The sequence below is a fragment of the Bombus affinis genome, chromosome 18 (assembly GCF_024516045.1).
Source record: "Bombus affinis isolate iyBomAffi1 chromosome 18, iyBomAffi1.2, whole genome shotgun sequence".
NCBI classification, from domain to species: domain Eukaryota; kingdom Metazoa; phylum Arthropoda; class Insecta; order Hymenoptera; family Apidae; genus Bombus; species Bombus affinis.
Window position 1 is genome coordinate 5,187,871 of NC_066361.1, and position 24,710 is coordinate 5,212,580.

General features: G+C 35.9%; 3 protein-coding genes and 4 long non-coding RNA genes across 10 annotated transcripts; 4 read left to right on the forward strand and 3 right to left on the reverse strand.

Moving 5' to 3' along the window:
- The first annotated feature begins 56 nt into the window (after positions 1 to 56).
- LOC126926428 (dnaJ homolog subfamily B member 12) lies at positions 57 to 4,776 on the forward strand. Of its 2 annotated transcripts, none has more exons than XM_050742738.1 (8): positions 57 to 341; positions 729 to 882; positions 991 to 1,136; positions 1,252 to 1,392; positions 1,628 to 1,755; positions 1,859 to 1,974; positions 2,173 to 2,348; positions 3,924 to 4,776. In XM_050742738.1, exons 1-8 carry the CDS (start codon positions 209 to 211, stop codon positions 3,989 to 3,991), a joined length of 1,062 nt encoding a protein of 353 aa, XP_050598695.1. In that variant the 5' UTR covers positions 57 to 208; the 3' UTR covers positions 3,992 to 4,776. The 2 variants fall into 2 exon arrangements, with proteins under 2 accessions (XP_050598695.1, XP_050598694.1); XM_050742737.1 differs by having other exon boundaries at positions 2,173 to 2,336; positions 3,034 to 4,776.
- On the reverse strand, positions 2,313 to 6,322 carry LOC126926448 (uncharacterized). Its single transcript, XR_007714590.1, has 4 exons — positions 6,113 to 6,322; positions 5,443 to 6,004; positions 3,924 to 5,278; positions 2,313 to 2,348 (listed from the first exon to the last, which is right to left on the reverse strand). It is a non-coding gene; the product is annotated as an uncharacterized LOC126926448 (long non-coding RNA).
- LOC126926422 (heparan-alpha-glucosaminide N-acetyltransferase-like) lies at positions 5,736 to 11,079 on the forward strand. Of its 3 annotated transcripts, none has more exons than XM_050742729.1 (12): positions 5,736 to 5,824; positions 6,619 to 6,747; positions 7,917 to 8,050; positions 8,147 to 8,262; positions 8,545 to 8,710; positions 8,799 to 9,003; positions 9,243 to 9,410; positions 9,526 to 9,647; positions 9,716 to 9,876; positions 10,115 to 10,289; positions 10,364 to 10,476; positions 10,814 to 11,079. In XM_050742729.1, exons 2-12 carry the CDS (start codon positions 6,625 to 6,627, stop codon positions 10,993 to 10,995), a joined length of 1,665 nt encoding a protein of 554 aa, XP_050598686.1. In that variant the 5' UTR covers positions 5,736 to 5,824; positions 6,619 to 6,624; the 3' UTR covers positions 10,996 to 11,079. The 3 variants fall into 3 exon arrangements, with proteins under 3 accessions (XP_050598686.1, XP_050598684.1, XP_050598685.1); XM_050742727.1 differs by lacking the exon at positions 5,736 to 5,824 and adding an exon at positions 5,874 to 6,021; XM_050742728.1 differs by lacking the exon at positions 5,736 to 5,824 and adding an exon at positions 5,888 to 6,021 and having other exon boundaries at positions 6,461 to 6,747.
- Positions 11,080 to 11,158: 79 nt separating this feature from the next.
- On the reverse strand, positions 11,159 to 17,970 carry LOC126926451 (uncharacterized). Its single transcript, XR_007714594.1, has 5 exons — positions 17,862 to 17,970; positions 17,346 to 17,758; positions 14,756 to 15,244; positions 12,099 to 12,720; positions 11,159 to 11,553 (listed from the first exon to the last, which is right to left on the reverse strand). It is a non-coding gene; the product is annotated as an uncharacterized LOC126926451 (long non-coding RNA).
- A 534-nt stretch (positions 17,971 to 18,504) lies between these two features.
- On the forward strand, positions 18,505 to 20,499 carry LOC126926462 (uncharacterized). Its single transcript, XR_007714624.1, has 2 exons — positions 18,505 to 18,624; positions 19,754 to 20,499. It is a non-coding gene; the product is annotated as an uncharacterized LOC126926462 (long non-coding RNA).
- A 49-nt stretch (positions 20,500 to 20,548) lies between these two features.
- Positions 20,549 to 21,943, reverse strand: LOC126926449 (uncharacterized). The gene is made up of 2 exons (XR_007714591.1): positions 21,140 to 21,943; positions 20,549 to 21,043 (listed from the first exon to the last, which is right to left on the reverse strand). It is a non-coding gene; the product is annotated as an uncharacterized LOC126926449 (long non-coding RNA).
- Positions 21,944 to 21,961: 18 nt separating this feature from the next.
- Positions 21,962 to 24,596, forward strand: LOC126926417 (mucin-2-like). The gene is made up of 2 exons (XM_050742715.1): positions 21,962 to 23,862; positions 23,905 to 24,596. The coding sequence occupies exons 1-2, from the start codon at positions 21,963 to 21,965 to the stop codon at positions 24,231 to 24,233; spliced, it is 2,229 nt and encodes a 742-aa protein (XP_050598672.1). The 5' UTR covers position 21,962; the 3' UTR covers positions 24,234 to 24,596.
- The last annotated feature ends 114 nt before the right edge of the window (positions 24,597 to 24,710 follow it).

Here is a 24,710-nt window from a genome sequence, read left to right on the forward strand (position 1 = left end):
TATTATAAGTAGCGCCTTAGCATGAAATGTGTCGTCACTTATACCAGTATATGTAGGAGTGGTAGTGGAATGCTCTACTTCATAGCGTGTTCATGACGCAACTTATTAAATTGCTATGGCGGAGAATTAGTGTATGATTAAATTTATTTACTATTCTGCTCCGTCATTGTGTTTAAGGTAAAGTTTAATTTGGCCTTTAAGAAAAATCATGGATAGCAATAAAGATGAGGCTGAGCGGTGTATGGAACTCGCAGAACGATATCTACGGGAGAAAAGATACGAAGAGGCGGAAAAATTTGTACGTAAAGCACAGAAACTTTACCCAACAAAAAAAGCAGAAGGTAAGGTGGGAAGGTAAGCTGACCCACGTCAGCTTCTATAAAATAGCTTAATCAATTCTTAGTTGTCCTTTACTTTATTTACATCCAACCACTAAATTATTGACACTATTGACACTATATGACATTTTGTAAGAGATCCCTATTGCATTTTTGGTTTCAAAGATTAAGTTAGTTTTTTAAAAGATTATTTTAATGTTTATACTGAATTCTTTAAGAAATATGGTTTCTATAGTTGCATAAAAATAAAACTTTTTATTCACCATGAATCGTGTGTCTCTGAATATTGATCAAGAGCGAAATATAGTATGAGTAAGCAGAAAATTAAGAGTTTAAGTGAAATTTGTATAACTATATAGTATTTTCTTGTAATTAATAATACATTCACAGATGTATTGGCAAAAGTGACAATGATGTCAAAACAAAATCAACAAAAGTCTGAATCTGAACCTACAGTTAGGAAACGTCAAACTGCACCTAAGGAAACTACACATACTCAAGCTTCTAATGATTATACAAAGGAACAGCTTGAACATATTAAAAGGTATTTGTGTCGAATAGAGTTCTAAAATCATCTTAATAAAAATTTTGAGATATAATAATAAGATTTGTTATTTTATCATTAATATTGGTGTAATTCATTTATTTGTAGAATCAAGAAATGCAAAGATTATTATGAAATTTTGGGTGTAAGCAAAGATGCAACTGATAGTGATATTAAGAAGGCATATAAAAAGTTGGCACTTCAATTACATCCAGACAAAAATAGAGCACCAGGTGCTGCTGAAGCATTTAAAGGTAAATTAAAAAGGATAATAAAAGTATATTTGAGACAGATTTATTATGAGATATAATATTATTTATAGATATATACTATTTATTGTGACATATGTATAATTTATATTGTGTTTAGCCATTGGAAATGCTGTCGCTATACTCACTGATGTGGAAAAAAGAAAGCAGTATGACATGTATGGCTCTGAGGAGGAAAGAATGCAAAGTGCTCAAGCTCACCAAAATCAGTCGCATTACAATTATACAAGGGGATTTGAAGGTACATATAATATCTTTTGTCCAATATTTATTTTTTTATCATAATTATCTATCATAAATTTATTAGGATACATTTATCACCATTTATTATTAAAATTATTATTAATAAATTTGTAACAGAGATTGTAATAAGCTTTAAGCCTCACTATGATAAACAAAGAACAATAATAATAATAATAGTAATAGTTTATCAATATTTATTAAAACATATGTACTGATTAAATAATTTTTTCTAGCTGATATAACAGCAGATGAATTGTTCAGTATGTTCTTTGGAGGGTTCCCACAGCAAGAATTTTATATAAGACGCCCTGGAAGGTGGACGAGACAACAAGAAGCACAAGCTCAACATGTTCATTCTCAGGTATGAAGGAAAAATATAGTAATTTAATATATTTAAAATATAGTAATTACAATTTCTTTTCCAATAAAATCACGCTTTTTTAAATAAATATTATGATTTCTAGCAAGCAAATGGATATACCACATTCCTTCAATTGTTGCCTGTGCTGTTATTAATATTGTTAACTATGATGAGCAGTTTCTTTATATCAGATCCTGTATATAGCTTACATTCTAACGCGTAAGTGTATTCATAATTCGCGACAAATACATTTATGACAAATAATGACGAATAAATTAGTTTAAATTGATAATTTTATGGAATGTTTCAATTTTATTATTTACGCTTTATTTTTTGGCTTCTATCTCTGGTATATCTTAAAGAGAACGATTGACTTGTATGAATGCAATTATATGCCAATTTTAAATTTGTGCACAGAAAATATTCTGTATTGAGAACAACTCAAGGATTAAGGGTGCCCTACTATGTGAAAGAAAACTTTCATACTGAATATCAAGGCAGTTTACGTAGGCTAGAAATTTCTGTTGAAGAAGAGTACCTGCATAATTTGAGACATGCCTGTTTTAGAGAGAAAAATTATAGTAAGTATTTTACTCAATTGATTATTAAATGTCTCAGTATAGCAAACTACGTGTAGTTCTTAGAAATAATAGTCTGTCACACAAGAGTATGCCGACGATATCTCTACAAATATTAATTTGTTTGTGATAAATTTAGTATGGATCAAAAGTACAACTATTTTGTTTTTATTTAATAATGGATCCAATTTCCTCCATTATCGATTATTGTCTGACATCGTTTCGGTATGCTTTCTATTAATTTTTTGGCGTACGGGACTGGTAGTGAACTTCATGTTCTTCGAATGCGGGCCATTGAGATTCTTATCTTTAATATGCGTTTTCCCTTTAATTTATTTTTCATAGACGACTACATATTTTCTATAGGACTTGCACTAGATGACTGTGGTGGCCATCCCAGCATAATGGAAACAAAAAGATAGCTTCAAAACGTATCGCATACGCAGTACTTATTTTTCGGATATATATGTTGTATTTCTATTCATTGTCATAAAAGGTACTAAGACCAAGACATTATAAGCCCCTGCGTATTCCAGAAGACTGTATAAGTTTAGATTATTACACTTTTACCCATATTAGGTATCAGTTTTCGTAGATATCACCGATATACTTTTGTGTGACAGACTGTAAAAAGAGACTTAACATAATAGTCAAAGGATATGTCTTTATACTTTGGATATATCGTTTCTTTAATCTTTAGGGGAAACGATGATGTGGAAAGCAAGAAACTTTGGAGATCAAGAATTATTTTCCAAAGCTAGAAATATCGAAATGCCCTCGTGTAAGAGGGTACAAAATTTGCAAGGCGCATAGCGGCGCTACGTTTTTGAATAGAATTTTGTTGTAGATAGGTGTATATTGTATTTACACGTGTGTAGTTACTATTTGATGAAATGAAGAATATCAACTATAATGCCTGTGCGCAATAATTCTATATATTCGCATCAAAATTTATAAATGATATTCTTCTTGACCCGTCATGAAATTTTACATAGGCCATTTAAGCTGTTTGCTCCAACTTAAATTATAAATTGATTTTAATAGCATGTATGAGGAATTCCAACATACAATATTAATATCATATTTAATTTAGTTAATCTAACATATTTCTTAAATTCTTTAGACTGAACAGTGCAATTTTATAATATAATTTAATATATTCAATATATTGATTAATTTATATGTATTGTCAGTCAGAATTATCTATGTATCGTCGCTATGACACGCAGAGGAACGGCTGGGTGGCATAGTTAGTGGCAAACATTAATTTTGAAGATTTAAAAGTATTTCCAATTATTTATAAACATCGATTAATATTTGGCTATTAATAATTTATTCAAAATCCTGTTGTACTATTTATTGGGTATAATAATAGATGTTAGTATGTGATGATTTTGACGATTTTGATAAATATATTATTGCAGTAATAAAATTGCTTGTACACGAAAAGGATCTAGATAATAAAGGTAGAAAGCTCGTTAAATTATGTGGAAACGAAAAAATATAAATTATATAATGTACACTAAGGTCATTAACATTAGGAAGAAATGAATAAAATTATTGCATGCATTTGTTTTAGGCAAGGAAAACTGGGAAAAAGAAAAACAAACATTGAGAAATTAACACCCCTTGTATGGCCTAGGTTATATATGTGGTAATAGCGAAATTTATGCGAACCACCTTTTTCTTTTGTATAAAATCCAATCCTATTCACAGTATTACATAATGTCGACGATTATTATTATTAATATAAAGAATTATTAATATTAAAAATTCCACAGACACAATATTATACTAGTTACATTCCTTCTGTTACTATGAAAAATACACGGCACATTGCAAGCAAACAAAAAACTTAGTGTTTGTGACGTATATCTATTCGTATATTATCTTTCTCTTATAAAATGAATATAGTTCAAGCTAAAGAGAGGGAAGCATTAACTATGCATGAATTTATTGTCACATATGGCGAATTGTAATAAATAATCTTGATGGAGTCGCAGTCATCGAACCATACACATCATCGCGCCATAAATATTTATATGGATGTAAATTTGAAGAAAAAGGAATTTCGAACAAGCTAAACAAGTGGCCACATATATCTGCTGTTGTTTATAAAATGTAATGTACATGGATAACACGAAATAGATGACCAATATACCCATCTTAAGGAAAAGGTTTGTTTGTATGATGTTGAAAGTTCTTCGATACTAATTATTATCTTTGTAATTGATTAAAAAATGACTACATTTATGAAGTTATGGATTTTAAAATGTTTATGCTAGCCGATCTACCGAACTGCACATATCAAATTTGTTTTATAATTTGCTCAGCTCGTACGTATTTAATGGCACTTATTTATTTGAATCATTACATGATGTTATATATATATATATGTCAAAGTATTTTAATTAGCTTCGAAATAAAGGAACTTGAAAATTAAGATCTTTTCCATTTATGCACGTCATGTTTTCCATTAGTTTGGGAGTACCAACCTAATTAAACCTAACCAACCTTTTTAAATTAGACGATCATTGGAATAATCTACAAAAATTCGTTATGCATCGAATATTAGGTGCATGTTCCATGTTATATCTCATCCGCGATTGTATTATTATTGACATATCTATCAATTAATCAATTAAATTTATCAGCAATTGTGATAACACGAATAAATACTTTTACCTATACTTCAAATAATATTCCTGATAATAGTATAGGAATCAAATGACCTCAATGATTTCATTCAATATAAGTTCATCGCATGCTAAGGCTTTATCGATTTTCATACGTTTCAAGTCCCTTTTATCGAGTTCTCCAATTCAGGTCAATGTGTGTGTCGATTTCCACCTGTCCGAGGTTGCCTATCTCCGCTTGTATGATTCCACAATGATGTTGCCTCACGTTTCATTATACATTTTTTCATTCGATCCCGTTAAACTCAGCTGAAAAAAGCAGAAGCCAGGAAGAGAAAATCTCCTTTGCGTGTTAATCGATTTTATTATGTCTTCTCGCGCCAAATTATTTCAATTTCAATCGAACCGTATTAGAAAGTACTAAAAACCGCTACTCAATTGCACCGATCATAGAATTTCATAAAATATCTTACAAGAAGTTCCGTTACATGGAACATCTGTTACGAACGAGAATTACATCGATCTCGCAGACCATAAGGCGCTGAACGATGATCGGTAAGCACGTTCCAAAGCCCGTCGGATAAAAAGTCTGGTTCAAGGCGGCCGATACTGTATGCAGGAGATCGCGATGGCTCGGTTAGTGGCCAGGTAAAATTCCTGCTGAATGCCAGGTGAAATGTCAGTCGATGCACCCACGTGATTCGTGACGACTCGAACCGGCTGTCTGTTCGCCAGCACACGGCGCGATATTAAAAAGCTGTCGCACCACTCTCGTTCCAACTCGCACCGATTAAACACAATACTTGATCGTGGAAACATTTGCTGACCGAACGTCGATATACGTACGCATATGTGGTAATATACCGTTAGAGCTGATCATTATGGCGAATTATCCAGCTAACTTGTTATATACCTTGTATTAATTATTTTGCGTTGAGAAGCACCGATTGTTCTTTGCTTTTTGTCCCGTGATCACTGCTCGACATTTTTCCTTCCTGAGGTCCTAGTATTTATAATACGCATCTACTTGTGAGTCTGAAGAACAATACCAGGTAACTTATCTATTAATTTCGCATTTTTCTCTCTTTCTTTAAACGGAGTATATTTATAAATGTATTTAAACGTACTCTAGAAATTACTTACTCGATAGCGTGTCGGTTATTTCATAACAATGCAATATTAGGCGAAAGACAGCGGTGAACTTCATCCACTAAAAGTTCTTTATCCATAGAATATCGATTCTTCATAGATTAAATTTCTGCTATATCGATGATTTTAAAGTAACAATCTTATGTACATAAATATCAAATTATAGTTCGGAAATATTTCTTCGACTCGTCAAGAAATTAATCGAGAAATTCAAATTTCAATTTTTTTTCAAATTCAAATATTTTCTTCTTGTGTCGCGTAAAAACATTTTTATTTCATCTAGATACTTTATTATCATACCATAAATGGCAGAAGAACTCATGGTAAAAATTCGGTTTTTAGCGTTCCACTTTCCCGGTCACCGTATATGGAACGTGTTGTAAACATTTCTCTCAAATTAAGGATGCGTGTTAAATCTAGTCAACAGTCGTGATTCCTCGCGCGACTTTCGAAGCGTGCACCGCGAGTTCTTCCTTATCCAGCGTTTATTCTCGGTTCAGCGTGACATGGACACAATGGACGAGTGGATTTGTGACCAAGACACTCTTGCATACGACGAGGCTTGTATCAACTTACGTACAGAAGATTCGAACGCCTGGCTCTACCTGCTTTCCGCGGATTGCGCGCTGGTGAGTCACGCAAGGACACGCTCTTTTTATGTTTTTTCGTGCTTTGCATACTTTGCCTGGTTCTGTGCAATACCGTTTCCTACGAATATTCCAAGAACGGGTTCAAATGTTGATCGGAGTCACAGGTAACCATGACTATTGGTTAAATTTGAAGTTAAAAAGCTTTTCTTAGAACAATTAAACTGCACATGTTTATACATTTATAAATTTAAATACGTGAACACATGGAAAACATCTATAGTAAATTAATCATCATAATATTTACCGAGTGAAAAATATCGGTATTGGGGTTCCACTTTTCTAATTGCGCTCAGCAAAATATGAATTTGCATAAAAATCCACCGTTCAGTAATATATTTTTTACGATACAGACGAAGAAGTTAACCCTTAACGCTTCGATTTTCAATTGTGAATATTAACCGGCAACTCCAACGTATTCTCATCATATTTCGACTTGCAAGTTTTTAACACTTTACCGGCCGATAGCCTATTAATCTGCTTTTTGTCGCCGACGCTTACCGACTGATAGCCTATTAATCGGTTTTTTGTCGCCGACAATCTTTCTCGTTATTTGAGCAGTAATTTGTTATTTAGTACTAAGGTACCTTGATCAGTTGCGTCAGTTGCGTTGCTTTGTAAGCTTCCACAGTTTTATACCAATTTGAAAGACTTACCGTTCGCGATGAACGAAAAGAATGGTATTGGAGAGTCTAAACCGAAACAAAGCCGGTGCCAAGGAGAATCTGCGCCCGAGTTTCCAGTCGGACGTGCGTATACTGTTGAACCGCTAGCGGTCAGTAAAGTGTTAACTGTCAGATTTTAAAGAGTTAGAGCGCCGCACATCGGCGGTGCTTGAGATGCACATTTGAGCATTGAGGGTTAGTATTCTTTTTTCTTTCATTCTTCGAATCCTTTTTCATTTTCGATTTATTACATCGTAATGTTACACGAGTGAAATAATTTATTGGCGCGATACTTGCGGTATACAGGATGAATTAATAAATGCAGTTAATTCGATAACCTTTTAGTGTTCGAAATTAATGTTTTGAAATTAATCTTAATCTCTAATTAACCTTTTAATGTTTTGAAATTAATCAACTTCTTTAATCAAGACCTATATTTTTCTCTATAAAAATGTAGTCATACCAGAGAGAATAATCTCGTTACAGTGCCCATATACTAGGATCAAGCAGATCGTAGTAAATTGGACCTCCAGCGTGACGATCGATACTATTCGATCCACGAGCTTGAGAGTATTGGATGCCGACGACCCGAACGAATTTATATCCGCTAAAAATACCAGGTACATTTGATTGACCGAAAGAAGTATCACGATTCAACGTGTTTTAAAATTAACGCCGTCCAGTTTTATACGATTTACATCTTTTTCGCATTTCAGTGACGTGATCTGTGAGCTGACCCCGAACCTGGGACAGTTCGGTGTGTACGAACTTTCTATAGTAAATCGAAGCTGCGATATAAAGGTTCTGAACGCGCCAACTTATCCATATACAGGTAAGGCTCCCTGCATCAAATAGAATTTCTAACCAAAGTTGAAAAATAACCAATAATTGTTACACGTATAAATCTGTGTTTAGACGTTATCCAGATCTTATTTATTTGTATCGAAATATCAGATTCGTTCGGTGATCATAAATATTTACCGAATGCTTGTAGATAACGGTCGTGTTACGTCTGATTTAATTTATTAAGATGTACGATAGCGGCTTGATTGTAAAAGAGATTACAGCAAAGCAGAGTTCAACGATCCTGTTGATAGAAGTGTAATTTTTTCAGAGCTTCTTGTTATTTTTGGAGTGTTGTTACTCGTTCTATTTGGTCTGTCTGGCTTGAAATCACTGTGGCACGTATACAGGAAAAAATGTATGCAGAGTCAGGCGGATGATGGCGCTATGAAGCAACCCGCGAAACGTCGAGTGAAGGCGATTGACACGGTGCGGGGGTAAATGTTTCTATTATATTTATTTCTCTTTTAATAAAATCCCTCTCTATAAAATATTACGGTATTTAAGAAAAGTTTAACGTTACAGGGCCAGTACGTTGTTGATGATATTCGTGAACGATGGATCGGGCGGTTATAGGACTCTTGGTCATGCGACTTGGAATGGATTACTTCCGGGAGATTTGTTGTTCCCTTGCTTTATATGGATCATGGGCGTGTGTATCCCCATAGCGATGTCCAGTCAGATGAAGCGCATGACACCGAAACACCAGATATTATATGGAATCGTCAAAGTAATGGATAATAATTTCACAGATGATAAATATGAAATGTAATTTGCATTGAAACCGCTACAGAGGAAAGTATATATAATTTGCATTTGGACAGTTACAGAGATAAACTGGTCGAATGTAATTTTCATTCAAACATTTGTAGTAGGAAATGTAGAATTTATGCAAATGAGAATTTTTACTTTGTATTTCAATCTTAATTTATTTATATTTATTTATATTTTACTTTTTTTATATGGCAGAGGAGCATACTTTTATTTCTAATCGGCTTGTCTCTGAATACGGTGAGCACAGGTGGCCAGCTTGAAACTATTCGCATATTCGGTGTTCTGCAACGATTCGGTATAACTTATTTGGTTGTCGCTCTGTTATATTTCCTTTTAATGTCGAGGAGACCAAGCAAGATACAAGTAAGTGTATACATACATAAAATTTTCTGTATGTATCTGCCTGTAAAAGTATCAGATATTTTTGTATACCTTCTCGGAAACATCGATTTACAAAATACTTTATTTTCCTTCATAGTCTCCAATGTTACGAGAAGTGCAAGATTTTCTTCTACTTCTTCCTCAATGGTGCGTGATGCTCGTGATTGTGGTGGTTCATTGCGCCATAACATTCTGCTTGAACGTTCCAGGATGTCCCACGTATGTACGTATGATTTAATGAATGAAAATTGTGTCTTTACGAAAGCATCAAAAGCGATTATTCTTAGTGGATATCTCGGCCCCGGTGGTCTTCATGACGACGCGAAATACTTCGATTGTGTGGGCGGTGCAGCAGGCTACATTGATAGAATGATACTTAAAGAAGCTCATTTGCACCATTCAGCTACGGTTTATAAATCTGGACCGTACGATCCTGAAGGAATTCTGGGTACACTGACTTCCATTAAAGTACTGTGAAAATGTATTCGGCGGACTTTCAATTGTTATCTTAACTTTTCTTTCTTTAATTTATTTAAATTTATTAGGAAGAATTTTTAACTTTTTTCCAATTTTACTTTTCAGAGAGATAAAATTCACAGTTCCATAATAACCTACTTCACGTGCAAATGAATATTATTCATTCGACATTTCTAAGTAATTATTTTCAAAATACTATGTTTATCAAGGTACCCTCACAACGGCGTTCCAAGTATTTCTTGGCCTACACGCTGGCATAATCATGATGACTTACAAAGACTGGAAAGAACGTGTAATCAGATGGTTAGCATGGGCTGCGTTCTTCGGTTGCGTAGGATGCGTTCTTCATTTTACCAACGTAATTCCTGTCAACAAGAAATTATGGTATGTTTCCAAAAAAGGACAACGTCGTATCAATTACATCATAAAACCGTATTTATTTGCTATTATGTATGCAGGTCACTGTCATTCGTATTCGTAACCACGTCTTTTTCCTTGGCTTTCCTTTCTGCTTGCTACTTGCTCGTAGATGTCGTCAAGGTGTGGAACGGTGGACCTTTTCGTATTCCTGGTATGACTTTCACGAGATTACACAACCACTAAACAGGTTTCGCGCCAAATCGATTTAAGACCTGTTTGGAGAATTAATGCTACTGAAAAAACGTAGTTTTTTAAACCATTATCGTCTTCGATACACTTTTCAAAGCAGTTAGTGTCTTACTAGCCAGCAGATATCAAATAGCTATTTTTCTAATTAACGATTCAAATGTACTATAACTTATATATAAATTTGTAACAACGGCGATAAAAGTTTTATTATTATTAATTCAGGTTGGCGCGCAACCTGTTCACTGTTTCGACACTCTTTTGCAACAAATGTAAAAACGATTATATTCGATTATCCGTAGGTATGAATGGTTTACTGCTGTACGTTGGCCACATGGTGTGCTATCAAAATTTCCCTTTCCACTGGAGCATCGGTAGCATGGAGAGTCGAGCACTGCGTTTGTGCGAGGCCATTTGGGGCACTGGATTATGGGCAATTATTGCATACGTTATGCATGCAAAACACAATTACATCAGCCTCTGATAATATACGTTCAGCAACCTTCTACATGTATAACAGAAATTTTGTACACAATGCTTAAAAAAAAGATCAAAGGTTGCTACCCCATTTATTTATTTTTATTGAAGGAAAGATGATGGAAAGTTGTTACAAAAGGCAGCGAGGGGTAGACTGACTCGAAATGAGGTTTAAAGTAAACTTTACAAATAATTTATTTTACATAACTTACATAAATATAGCGCAATGATTGATCAAGGTAACATGATGGTATTCGACACGAATACACTTCACGTTGGTTCCTTTTTATCTCGAACGAAGATGGCGAAACAGGGAATCATCGCGACCAGACGACGATTATTTTCATTTTTGAAATCGAAAAACGGGGCAACAAATACAATGAGGTGACGTGGGAAGATCTCAGGAACAGCCCTGTGGTATCGATGGTTGTCGTGTTAAAACGAGTCGCGACGAATCTTCGTAAACAAAATAAAAAATGAAAAAGAAAAAAAAGAAAATACACTAGCACCGCCATGCTTCTGATGGAGGCACTCGTCCTTGCTCAGTAATCCGCTGCATCAGGATCTAAAAATTCAGACAGACTAGATTATTAACGTCCTATAATTATCCTATGCTTTGGTAAAAAAAAAAAAAAGAAAAGAATATAATAAAAGAAAAAGACCGCTGCTATCAATGGTGGGTTGAATAATGGCGAGGGTATCAAAATTTTTGTAGAGAGACATTATTTTTTATGCAGAAAGGAATCAGCGTCGTTCAATTGCGTGAAATAATTGATTCTCATTATAGTCTATAATTCGTTCAAAACTTGCTGGCTAGTCCAGATACAATTGAAAAATAGTCGTCTACTTTTTTTCATTAGAAACCATTAACGACAGAGTGAGAAAAATTGGGAAAATTTTGAGTAACCAGTTAAGATTTAACAGAATGTAATAGTTATAATTAGGGCAATATAAAATGACGATAGTTCGTAGTATATTACATTATAATACTCTATAATGTATTACGTTACAATCTATTACCATACATTATACTACTTTATAATGTATTACGTTATATAGTATTACGTAATATTATACTACGTTATAATATACAACGTTATATTATATTACGTTATAATGTATTATGTTTTCCATGCATCGACGGGTCGAAATCGGCTGACTGGACGAGGCCCGTCAAAAATTGGGCTTTAGCGTCTTTGATCGTCTGCTGTAAGATTTGTCGCGCCTCTCTATATGCCTCGTAGCAGAGGGAGATCTCTTGCTCGTCATGATGCTGCCGACGGCGAGCTCTCTGAAACCGCCTGCGGGCCCGAAGTTTTCTTGCTCTTAGCTCTGCGATCTCCGGTGTCCACCAGTAGGCATTTCCGTCCTGTCTAACACCAGGCGCGCAGTGCAGCATCGACGCATCACATGCCGCGTTCGTGTTTCGGCGAAGGTTCTGCGCCTCCTCGTCCACGCTTGTCTTCTTTGTACGGGCATCCCAGCTCCAGTCCGCGATAATGGCAAATTCCTGGAGCATATCGCTGTTTCTATCCTCGATGTATTGTCTTGATACCGGGCGGAAGTATCCCATTTCCCGAATGTTGCGGACCTCTCCCATGGACATTGTCTCCGGCTCGACCTCTATGAATATATAGATGTAATCTGAGAAATCTCAATTCCCTCAGCTACTCTTCAGCCTGACGCCCGTCGGAACGCATTGCTGGTCGCCACGCATGTGCTGGTCGAGCCTCTGTTAAGTAAGAAAAGATATAAATTATTACCTTATAATCTATTACGTCATAATGTATTACGTTATTTAGTATTACATCATAATGTATTATGTGATATTATATCGCGCAATATTACTACGTAATATTATATTCCGTTACATCGCATTACGTCATATAGTATTACGTTGTATTATATTCTGTCATAATGTGTTACCTTTTATATGAATATTATATATGCTTGTCATATAAATGTGTATATCATAAATCAAACGTTACTAAACGTTTCTGTTTGAAAAAGCAAGGAATAAAATGCTAATTATTTCATTATTATACGCTTCGAACGACGACATATCACGATTGGACTCTTCGACAGTAGAATGGCGGTATCCCGTTAAAAGCGAGCCTAGCCGATTCTTGATTGGCTGAGGCGGCGTGGCTGAGGCGGCGTGGCTTCGTTTCTATGCAATGTGCGCGAGAAATCACCAAAGGGCGTAAAAATTTTCTTACATTTTACGAACTGATGAACTGAACATTTTCGAACCAGATAACTATAAGAATTTGAACACTAAGGTGCACACTTATATATGCGTACATCAACAAACATAATTTCTTTAAGAAAATCTAGTATTTTAACAAATATTTTCAGAATGAACGTATTGTTCATTATTACAGAATTACAAATTGCTGTTACAGGCGAAATATAGAAATTATTCGTACTATGTAACGGTGCATATACGTAATCTTTCTACTTACTATTCTATTAATAGTAATGTAAAATAAAATTAAAATATAGTCCATCAAATCTAATATATCCACCATGAAATAAGATTATGGTGATATAGATAAAATTTTCTGACAAAGAGAGGTTATTGTATGATGGTAATGCGAAGGTATAGCGAAGGTAATGTAACCTAAGAACTATGCACTAAATTTGAAACGTATGCGATGTATTGAAAGTTTTAAAAGTTCCTCTCAAGTTTCAGATATTTAATATAAATTAGTGATATATTAGTAAAACATGAAATGAAATATATGTATTTACATTATAATTTTTAAACATCATTAAGTAAATTTCTAAATAACTAAGAATATACTGCTTCTTATTAAATAGTTGCGAATTGTATCGATTATATCGATATATTGTATCGATATACCACAAGTTGACGAAGTATACCAGTAATAATTTAACAAAGCAAATTCTTCACCGCGATCTTCGAGAGAAATTCCTTGGAATTGCAATTGTTGTAACAAACGCAGCTGCATTTATAACAGCATTTATAAGCTATTTGATTGATTCTAAGTATGTAAGGAATTTAAAAAGCTTTTAAAATCGTATTAATCTTTAGGTTGGTGGTTGAGGAAGGATGCTAACTGTTCTCGAGAGAAAGATGCTAACGGGAAGCATCGTACCTGAGAAAAAGCAGATTGCTCGTATCTTTTCATAGCTGATAATAAATTTAAACTATTTGTTCGTTTGAAGAACTTTAGGTAGGAAAATCCTAAGATCTATAACGGGTCTTTAGGTTAGTTAAAGTATGCTATGAAAATGTTTCGACATCTGACAATCAACCAAGGATAGGGTCTTTGTGTAACAAGACACGGGAATGAAACCGTTACAAAGTTTGCTGTCGAGTGCCGCTATGTGTACAATTATGAGAGCAATTACTATGTCTTCGTTCTTCTAAATCCAGTCATATAATCTTCACGTTGCGAAAATAAAACCTACCCACAGCTGACCATAAATAATTCCAAACAAAGGGTCAGTCAGGTATCTGGGCATGATTCTAGACAGAAGAATGACATGGAAGCAACGCATTGTAAATCCAAACAACTTAAATCAAAATTTAAGGGTGTCCTGAATTAGAATATTCTAAAACAGCATCTTTTTGTAATTTTTTTTAGAGGGAAAATAAAGAAATGCAGTTATTGAATTTTGAGGTATGGTTTTTTAGTGGATTGAGTAAAAATAAATAATGTAGAATAACGAGAAATTGCAGCTGCAACCCGTAAAATATATTTAGAATAAATTAAATAAATATGAATAAATATAAATACCGTCGAAAGACGCTCGTACAAATGTATTCGCAAAGATAGAATATGATCGCTCGCGGATAACTCGATAACTCGTATACTTTGTTAATCGTAGATAATAACTCAGACAAATAACTCGTGTGTTTACTCGAACTGTAACTTGGATAATGATTCGAATAATAACTGACTCGTTCGTGATCGCGTCTGTTTATTTACACTGGTCGGGGGGAGTTGGAAAATTTAAATTCGTCTTAGATCGACGGTTGCCCATAACGGTGACTTTGTTTTGTCTGAAGTTTATCTATCGTTATGTTTCGTGCGTCAAGGCGGTGTCCGTGTTCCGAGGCACAACAATAACATGAGCCGCTCTCGATCCGCATCGTCCTATGACTCATGTGCCGCTGCAGTTTTATATATATTTAACGAATACAAAAAAATTATAACAGATCTCTAAGCCTATTTCATGGGCTGCAGTTTTCAATCGGCGTGAAAGATTCGCCTCGTAATTCTTGACTGAAACAAAAAACCAAAAAAGGATTAAATTATTATATATTTTTCTTCTGGGTGAACTAAACGAAGGCAGAAAAAGAGTTTATTTAAATAGTTGTTATAGTACCTTAGAGTTTATTTTTATTTTAACATTTTTTTTTAAGTCCGCCAAAATTTTTAATTTCACATTTTTTCTGCCTTTGTTTAGTTTTATATCTTTCTTCTGGGTAAACTAAACAAAGGCAGAAAAAAAGGTTATTTAAATAATTGTTATAGCACCTTAAAGTTTATTTTTTTTTTTTAACATTTTTTTAAATCCGCCAAAATTTTTAATTTCACATTTTTTGTGCCTTTGTTTAGTTTTATATCTTTCTTCTGGGTAAACTAAACAAAGGCAGAAAAAAAGTTTATTTAAATAATTGTTATAGCACCTTAAAGTTTATTTTTTTTTTTTAAACATTTTTTTAAATCCGCCAAAATTTTTAATTTCACATTTTTTGTGCCTTTGTTTAGTTTTATATCTTTCTTCTGGGTAAACTAAACGAAGGCAGAAAAAGAGTTTATTTAAATAATTGTTATAGCACCTTAAAGTTTTTTTTCTAAAAAAAACACATTCTTTCTTTAAATCTGCCAAAATTTTTAATTTCACACTATTTTTTGTCTTTTTTTTTTAGTTCATCGAGAAGAAAAAAAGACATTACCCTTTAGATTTAAGCATTAGATTCAACTAGAATTAAATATACGATAAACACATATTATTCAAGTTAAAGTACCACGCCAGAATAATTTACTTATAATTCTCAATGAGAATTGATTGTAAAATTCTTCCAAATAAAAAGAAAGGAAAAAATATCTTCGTTCTTAAATAATGGGGCAACTAGCGAAAAAAATGAAGAAAAGGCGAAGAAACGATGCAGAATATTCATGACGTGCACGTGATTCATTTACATGTTTCAATTTTGTTATATATTTCACAATCGAACATTTTCTTTCGTCTTCTATCGTATTCTTGTATCTTGTGACGTGACTGTTTCTCGTGAGAGATAATAGCAAGACGAAATGCGATCTCTAGCATTTCGTAAACAAAAAAGGACGAAACTGTTCGCTTCTCTTCTGTTTTCTTCTGTTTAATTAATGTAGCGATTAAAATCTCTTTAGTGACGAAATATATAAACCGTGCATATTCTGACAACAAAGGACAACCACTTTCATGCTGATTTAAAACCCTTTGAGTGCTGAATACTCGCGGCCTATGTCGTCCGTACGGACGGCACGCGTCTAGCGCTGACGATCGCTATGGACGGAATACTTTTTCGTTAGACTGAACTCTGTTGATTGACTATTGAAAGCGAAAATCGTAATAAGTTATAGTAATTCTTTTGCACGAGATTAAATGATTCAAGAGCGTTATTTTTTAGTTATTTTTAATTATTTATTATAAACATTGAAATTTACAGCTAACTAGAATTTGGGTAATAAACTAGAAAACAATAAACTAGAAAACTAAATTTAGTAAATATAACACAAGTTAATAATTTAGTTGTGTGTGAAAAATTCAGTGCTTGAGGAAACTAAAAAAACCAGATGTAGAGTTTTCTTACAAGTGGTGACCGCTTCAACGATAACGAGCCACTATTGGCATTTGTTTACTGCCGTAAGGAATGCATTTATATTTATTTCACACAAACGTAATAGTATTACTTTTGCGTAGGTGTTCGGAAAAATTGAAAAACCCATATATGCGTCCTTAGTCCATGCCGGGCACTTACAGAAAACGCATATATATGTCCTTAGTCCACACCGATAGCTTTCGCCAGACACCTATATGCGCCCACAGCACTCAAAGGGTTAAAAATGTTATCAAGTATCCTATCTTATAAGAAACTGTAAGTAATGACGTATTTAAGTATTATGGCAACATTGGTATTACCCGAAAGAATATTCTCAAAAGCGGAAAACATTCTGAATAAAAAGTGAAACAGATTGAAGGAGACTGTTGCGAATTCTCAACTAAATTGTTTTTTCTTTTTTTTTTTTTTTATTTAATTTGTACTTTACAATTTGTCCAGCTGGACATTCGGTAAATTTTTCTAGCTTAGTTGCTAAATAACATGTGGATGATTACCTCCAGCGGGATGCCATCTTCGAGTCTCAACCAAGTGACGATCAGTCAGGTTGCAACTGATCGGTTGATATCACGAACTTTGAACGAGATTAACGCTCAAGATGGAGGTAAATTAAAGATGCCGAGTAGTAGTACGTTTAGGTTATTCATTTTCACTCTTTAGTATACACGAAGAGAATCACTAGCATTTTAAAATACAGAATAATGTTATGTTTATTTAATACGAGTTAGTGTAACACGAAGAGTATAACGATCTGATCAAGATTGTCGTAAGATGCTCTGTTGAGGAAAATATTAGGTTGGTATGATTACTAGTTCCTACATGCAAAGTTGGTACGATTTCGAACGACGCTCTTTTGTTTTGGTGTCCGCCATGTGTTAATTATCCGAGTATGTCCGGTGTGTTCATATGGCTGTACATGGTAGTGAAATACGGAATATATTAATTAAATATGTGTGAATCAATTAAATATCCAACTCCAAAACCTATTTAATAACATTCTCAAGAAGCTTTACCTGGTCCTTATGTACCAATTTTGTACTCCCGGATTTTCCTTCTTACCATGGTTTTTATGAGATAGGAAATCTATTATTTCAAATCTTGTACTTGTGTATTCTCGTAGGCGCATATTCTCCGGTATTGCTGATGCATACCAGATCTTTACTTTAGACCTTAGGGTGTTTATGAGCTTCTTAATGAGATCTGCGTCGTAAGATTTACAATTTGGTGGGTAGGAAATTCGAACTTTCCCGAAAAAAGCAGATGTGTTGTTCGGGTCATTGTGACATCAATCACATCGCAACATCATCGATAAGACATCGTCCACTGAGCTTCGAATTTTTTTTGGACACATTACCACCTTATCATCGTAGCCTATACAGAAGCTATGACACACCTTAGTCTACATCATAGATAAGACATTGACCCCCGACCTTCGTACACTTTTTCACATCGTAACCTACACCAAGCCCCTCTACATCACCACATTAAAACATACCAGGTATGTAAATATGAAACCGGAATTTTTGTATAGAAAATACACGTTTATTGTATGAAAATGATTAAAAATATTTTATTCGAAGTATTGCCCATCGCTAGCTATACATTTTTCCCACCTGTCTGATAATTGCTGGATGCCACGCCAAAAAAACTGTCGCTCTTTTGAGGCAAACCAGTCATCAAGCCATTTTCGTACATTTTCGTAAGAAGCGAAGTGCTGGTCAGAAAGTGCGTGTCCCATCGATGCAAATAAATAGTAATCGGACGGAGCCAAGTCTGGTGAGTAAGCCGCGTGCGAAAGTATTTCCCAACTGAACGCTTCGATCGTTTTCTTGACCGGTTTTGCTGTATGCGATGGTGCATTATCACGAAGCAAAATTACTTTGTGTTGGCTTTTTTGATATTCTGGTCATTTTTCACGCAAAGCTTGATTCAAATCGATCATTTGTTGTCGGTAGCGCTCGGTATTAACGGTTTCGCCAGGTTTTAACAGCTCATAATAGATCACGTTCCACGTTCCACGTTCTTCGTTCCTCACGTCAAAATTGCCACTTCTGAATTTTTTAAACCACTCAAAGCACTGTGATATACCAAGAGCATGCGCACCGTAAGCTTCGACAAGCATTCGATGCGATTCCGTAGCAGTTTTCTTCAAACGGTAACAGAAAATCAATACTGTCCGCAAATCGTAGTTTCCAGGCACAAAATTCGACATGTTCAACGTTATTACAAACTATGCTGTTGTATGAAACTTGTATTGTTCTGAGTCGAAAATGTTTGTGAGATGTCAACAAAGACTTTTGGCATCAATGACGCAGTTTAGTGATGACTACATTATCAGCTAGGGCCATCCATAGGCAAATTCCGGTTTCATATTTACAGACCTGATATATGGACCGAGACTTCAGCCAGCTCTAATTCAGTCTGTATTTTACAATTGAATTGTAATATTAATAAAGTATACAAATTGGGCTATTGCTCATTCGAATTTTTCTTATAACACTTTGTTATTTATTACGTGACATCATAAACGGACAAGAGACAATTGTAAATAAAATGCATTTTTGAAAATATTTTTTCTGAATGAACTCTTCGCTACCAATAGAATCAAATTGAACTTTACTTACATAAATGATATGTTTTAGCGATTTTAGAAATTTGGTAAGAGAGTAAAACAGTCTTGAATGGATAGAATCGTTTCAATAGCCAAAAAGGAGGTTAGGAAATTGTATAAACATGAAGTTAGTCTTAATTTTAGATTTAGTATAGTTTGTTATTCTTCTGTAGATTAGTTTGGGCCTTCTTATTTTTAGTTCTTTGAACCTTTTTTATTTCCTGTATTTTTGTAATCTTTTTTATTTTATTTAATCTTGTTTGTAATCTTTTTTTTTAAATCTTTTTTATTCAGTTCCAGTATTATTCAATAACCAATTGAAATACAACAACACACCTTACAGAATTCATATTTAGTAATTCAAATTTTGAAATACTGTGTAGAAGAAAATGTTTAATATGTTAAAGATGAAAATTACCAACGATAAGAGAAGGACCCTAATGTTTGTAAGATATTATTTCATTACAATTCTAGCAGTTGAATATAATTTTAAATAAAGAAATAATTACTTAATGCAATGATATCACTGAAGTGTAAAGTTATAAACAAAGTCTGGTTTCTAATTGACAATTCTCTGTATTTTGACGAATTAAAATCTATCAGCTATACAAAAAAAAGAAGACAGATTTTACAAAGTGCCTTTCTGGGTACTAAGGGCATCCGTTATCGACTTATCGCTGGTAACATACAAGAAGGAAGTACTGTCTACTCAGGAATGGAAAAATCTGTTTCATGTACATTTACTGGGAATCCCAACGGTCAAGGAAGCAATCAGTAGCTATGCATAAAGATACAAGGCAAGAATAGCAAACCGGCTAGCCGCGGTAACGTTCAACACCCTAAAGATGGACAGAAGGCTAAAACGGAAGCACCCAGCAGACCTCACAAAGGATATAACCTAGCAAACGCGAGGATGGTACCTGGGGATAGCCATTCACATTTTATTATTTTGCAATTAAGTTATAAAAATTTACCGAATGTCCAGCTGGACAAATTGTAAAGTACAAAATAAATAATAAAAAGAAAAAGAAAAAATTAAATACGGGCTGTATGATTTCAATAGTATTTGCACAACTGAAACACGTACACTTCTCTCAGCTCTCAACTTTATTGGTCGTTTTCTTCACTCTGTATTGATCATTCTTTCAGATTCTCTTTCCACTATTTTTAAAATCCAAGATGCGAAGCATGGCAATGTACATAGCAATTCACGAATTATATGACAAATTAGTCAAACGTGGGAAGATAGTAACAATAGCGTGGCTTTCTTCACGTCGATTTTCAAGCGAAAATTACATCCATGCTTCGTATGGACGATTAGTAAATCGTTGCACTAAATCAGGACGCTAATAAATACATCGAATATTTGTGAAAACATTCTTGGAATCAAACATGAAAAAATTATAAAGCAGCCTGCTTCGTGAATCAGTTGGTAACATTTATGATCTTATAACAAATTCTAAATGTAATAGGAAATAACAACTGGCAATAGCTTGAATTAAATCTGGACACACCAAACTATCACATTCGCATCTTCTTTATAATACCCTCTCCTCTTCCAGGATATGTGGAACACGTAAATACCTACAACTTTCAAGCATATTATTATCTCAAATATAAAAAATATAACTGAATAAGAAAAAAATTAAACATCAAGGACAATCTCGTCCAGGCACTTACCTCGACATCATAAATTATTGATTTTCTCCAATTTTATAGGTGTTACGTCCCATGACCTTCCACACAAAACGGACTATCCCTCGGCCAATAGTTTAGAAGTCTTCAATGCACACCCTCGTTAGGAACTCACCATAAACCTTAATACTCTTGTAATTGAGGTCCTTCGCAGCAAACCAGTATCTTTTTGATTGAAAATATTTTCCTTAGATTATCCACTCTGGGTAAGTACGGGTAATTTGGTTTCTCTCCTTTATGATGCCTTTCATTAACGACTTTCAGGTAGGGGACAGGTAGCGCCCTTCCCTATCTGCAAACCTTTTTTCTTAGCCAATTGGCAGCGATGACCGTTGTTCTCACTTTCCTAATGAAAATTTTGATTAACGAATCAGCTTATCCTGTGCCCTTAGACACACCCATCACTAGTTTTCCTCTGCGGGAACATCGTCACAGAAATTTAGTTGCTTCAGGCTTTCGAAGCATCTAACATCTTAACCTGTCGTGCTTCAGTTGACATCTTAACTATTACCTCTAAAACTTCTACGTGAAGTGGTTGGGGTAAAAGGTGTATTGTTAATTCAGTGCTCTCCGCGAACAGTCGAACATTTTGATCCTTCGAGCCGAATCACGTGCGCTACTATCCAGTGAAACAGTGTACACCTATAACCATACATCGCATCACTGTCGGTTCCAACAGCGAGTTCCAACAATTCCAGTTTAATCTCGCAACAACTAGAGGATCAACTTCGGGGAGAAAACACCTTCATCGCGAAGCACACCCACACAGCAGTCAGCGGTACAGTGACGAGCAACCTCTGCTACCACCATGAACGTGTCTAAGGCGGAACAGATCAAATTGTTGAGTCGGAAACGAAGTATCCTACTTAATCGACTCGTGTTAACATCGAAACAAATGTACAAATATCTAAAGTCCCGTCAGAAGAACAGAGCACTCTTGATGTCATACCGCAAAACTGTCGACCAAGTGTGGGACAGGTTCAACGTCGTCCAAGAAGAATTAGAGTTACTTGACGAGACAGAAAACTTACACCTGGAAACCATCTTAAGCTTTTATCACACCCTGGACACAGAATTAATGGAACTCATTGATAGCGCACAATCATCACCAACTGCAACGTCTGTAAGCGTCGGATCAGCCGACTGTCCACAACAAATTTGTTTATATCACTTCTCCGCGATTCAAAACTATCCTAAACTGACCAAAGAAACACCGGAAACGTTAACGAATTTAATCGGCGCTATGAAACAACATCTTCGGGTATTCAAGAACTTAGGTGACCAAGCCACGTCCAACACAATTATCGTCGGCCTGTTATTGTCCAAATTAAACGCGGATACCATACAAGAATGGCAGCTCACTATAGCCAACAAGAAAATGCCTCCGTATACTCACTTATTAGATTTCCTCGAACAAAAGGTAAATTGTGCCATAACGACATCCGTCGCTACTCCGGCAAAACGATCACCAAAACGACGCAAGCCTTTCCGAATAGGCTGTCCACGAAGGAACGCATTCACCGCTACGCACTTTCCGTGCCCAATCTGCCAAGGCTCGCACCGAATTTGGACTTGCGACATCTTCAAGGCGAAATCGGTAAATGAACGTTTCACAGTCGTCAAAGAAATATCCGTGTGCATCAATTGCCTGAGAGAGGGACACTCGATTTACCTTTGTACCGCCGGATCGTGTCGCGTGTGTGGACTTCGTCACCACACGCTTCTGCATCGGGACGCACCTGAAGCGAACAATCAGCCGAGCACAACCGGCCAAACACCTAGTCAGGCGCCGACGCTACCTCCGGAACCCTGTCCGACGGATCTTTTAACATTTTCTCCGACGGATCCTCCGACGGATCTTCCGACGGATCTTCCGACATCCTCTCCGAAAGATCTTTTAACATCCTTTCCGACGGATCCTTTGACGCTTCTTTCGCCACCTCGTCCGATGCCTCCTTTGTCGTCTTGGATACTTCCTTGCACACCTCCTTCGACACCTCCTTCGACACCTCCTTCGGCACCTCCTTTGTCATCATCTTCGCCTTCTTTAGCTCGCCATTTAACAACCACTTCGACGTGTCCTTCAAAACCCTCTTTGATATATTCTCAGCCACCACTTTCGGAAATTCCTTGTCCACCCTTTCCGAGAAATCCTTGGCCACCTCGTACGCCACTTCGACCGACAATTCCTTTGTCACCTTGGACAACTTCTTGGATAATTCCTCGCAGACCTCCTTCGTCATTCTCATCGTCAGCCTCTTCGTCACCCTGTCCGTCACCCTGTCCGTCACCCTGTCCGTCACCCTGTCCGTCACCCTGTCCGTCACCCTGTCCGTCATCCTCTTCATTATCCACCTTGCCCACTTCTCCAAAACATTTTTCGACAATCCCTTCGATATATACTTGTCCACAGTTTTCGAAACATTCTTCCCTACCTCGTTCGCCATATCGCTCGCCACCTCGTTCGCCACCTCGTCTGACACCTCGTCCGCCACCTCGTTCGCCACCTCGTCCGACGCCTCCTTTGCGACCTTGCGGACTTCATTGGATAATTTCTAACACACCTCCTTGCACACCTCCTTGCACACATCCTTGCACACATCCTTGCACACATCCTTGCATACCTCCAATACGTCCTTGCATACCTCCAACACGTCCTTGCATACCTCCAACACGTCCTTGCATACCTCCAACACGTCCTTGCATACCTCCAACACGTCCTTGCATACATCCAACACGTCCTTGCATACCTCCAACACGTCCTTGCATACCTCCAACACGTCCTTGCATACCTCCAACACGTCCTTGCATACCTACGACACGTCCTTGCATACCTACGACACGTCCTTGCATACCTACTACACGTCCTTCGAGACCCTTTTCCATAGGTTCGTCGATGTCCTCTTCGACGATCTCCTCCGCGCCCTCTTTAGAGACAATGATATTACAAAGCGTTAAAAATTGTTGCACGGACTTCACAGTCAAGAATGCCGTATCGGAGAATCATTGTCCGGGACAGAATGTGAAGACACCATCTCTGCCGTTTGCGGAATCGACATCTGCGATTGGTCCGAATTAGAATCTCAAGCCAAAACGAAGATGACGCTGATAACGAACTCGCAACACTATCAAGGTTGTGATATTTAGTTATCGAAGGCCTGCTGAAGGATTATGAACAAGCTATAGGACTACGGAGATATTTGGTACACTACCGAGCAGTCGAACCATTCCACCTGACCCTCTCAACAACAAACACGCCAGGAAGAACGAAGCTGTGAAGAAATGTTAAGTTGATATGACCACTAGTTACTAAAAGCTAGGTTAGTACAGCTCCCAACGACGCTCCTTTGCCTTAGGAGTCGACCACGCGTTAATTGCTAAGACGCATCCTGTATGATTAGGCGTTTTGTATAAGGAACAGAATAAAAGCTGTGATAATCAATCAATGTGAATTAATTTGAACATCAACCCCAACCTATATAAAATAACAGAAGCAGCGCATTCCTTGCACAGTGCCAGCATGGTGACTCCTCCCAGGAACAAACTAAGCCTAAGG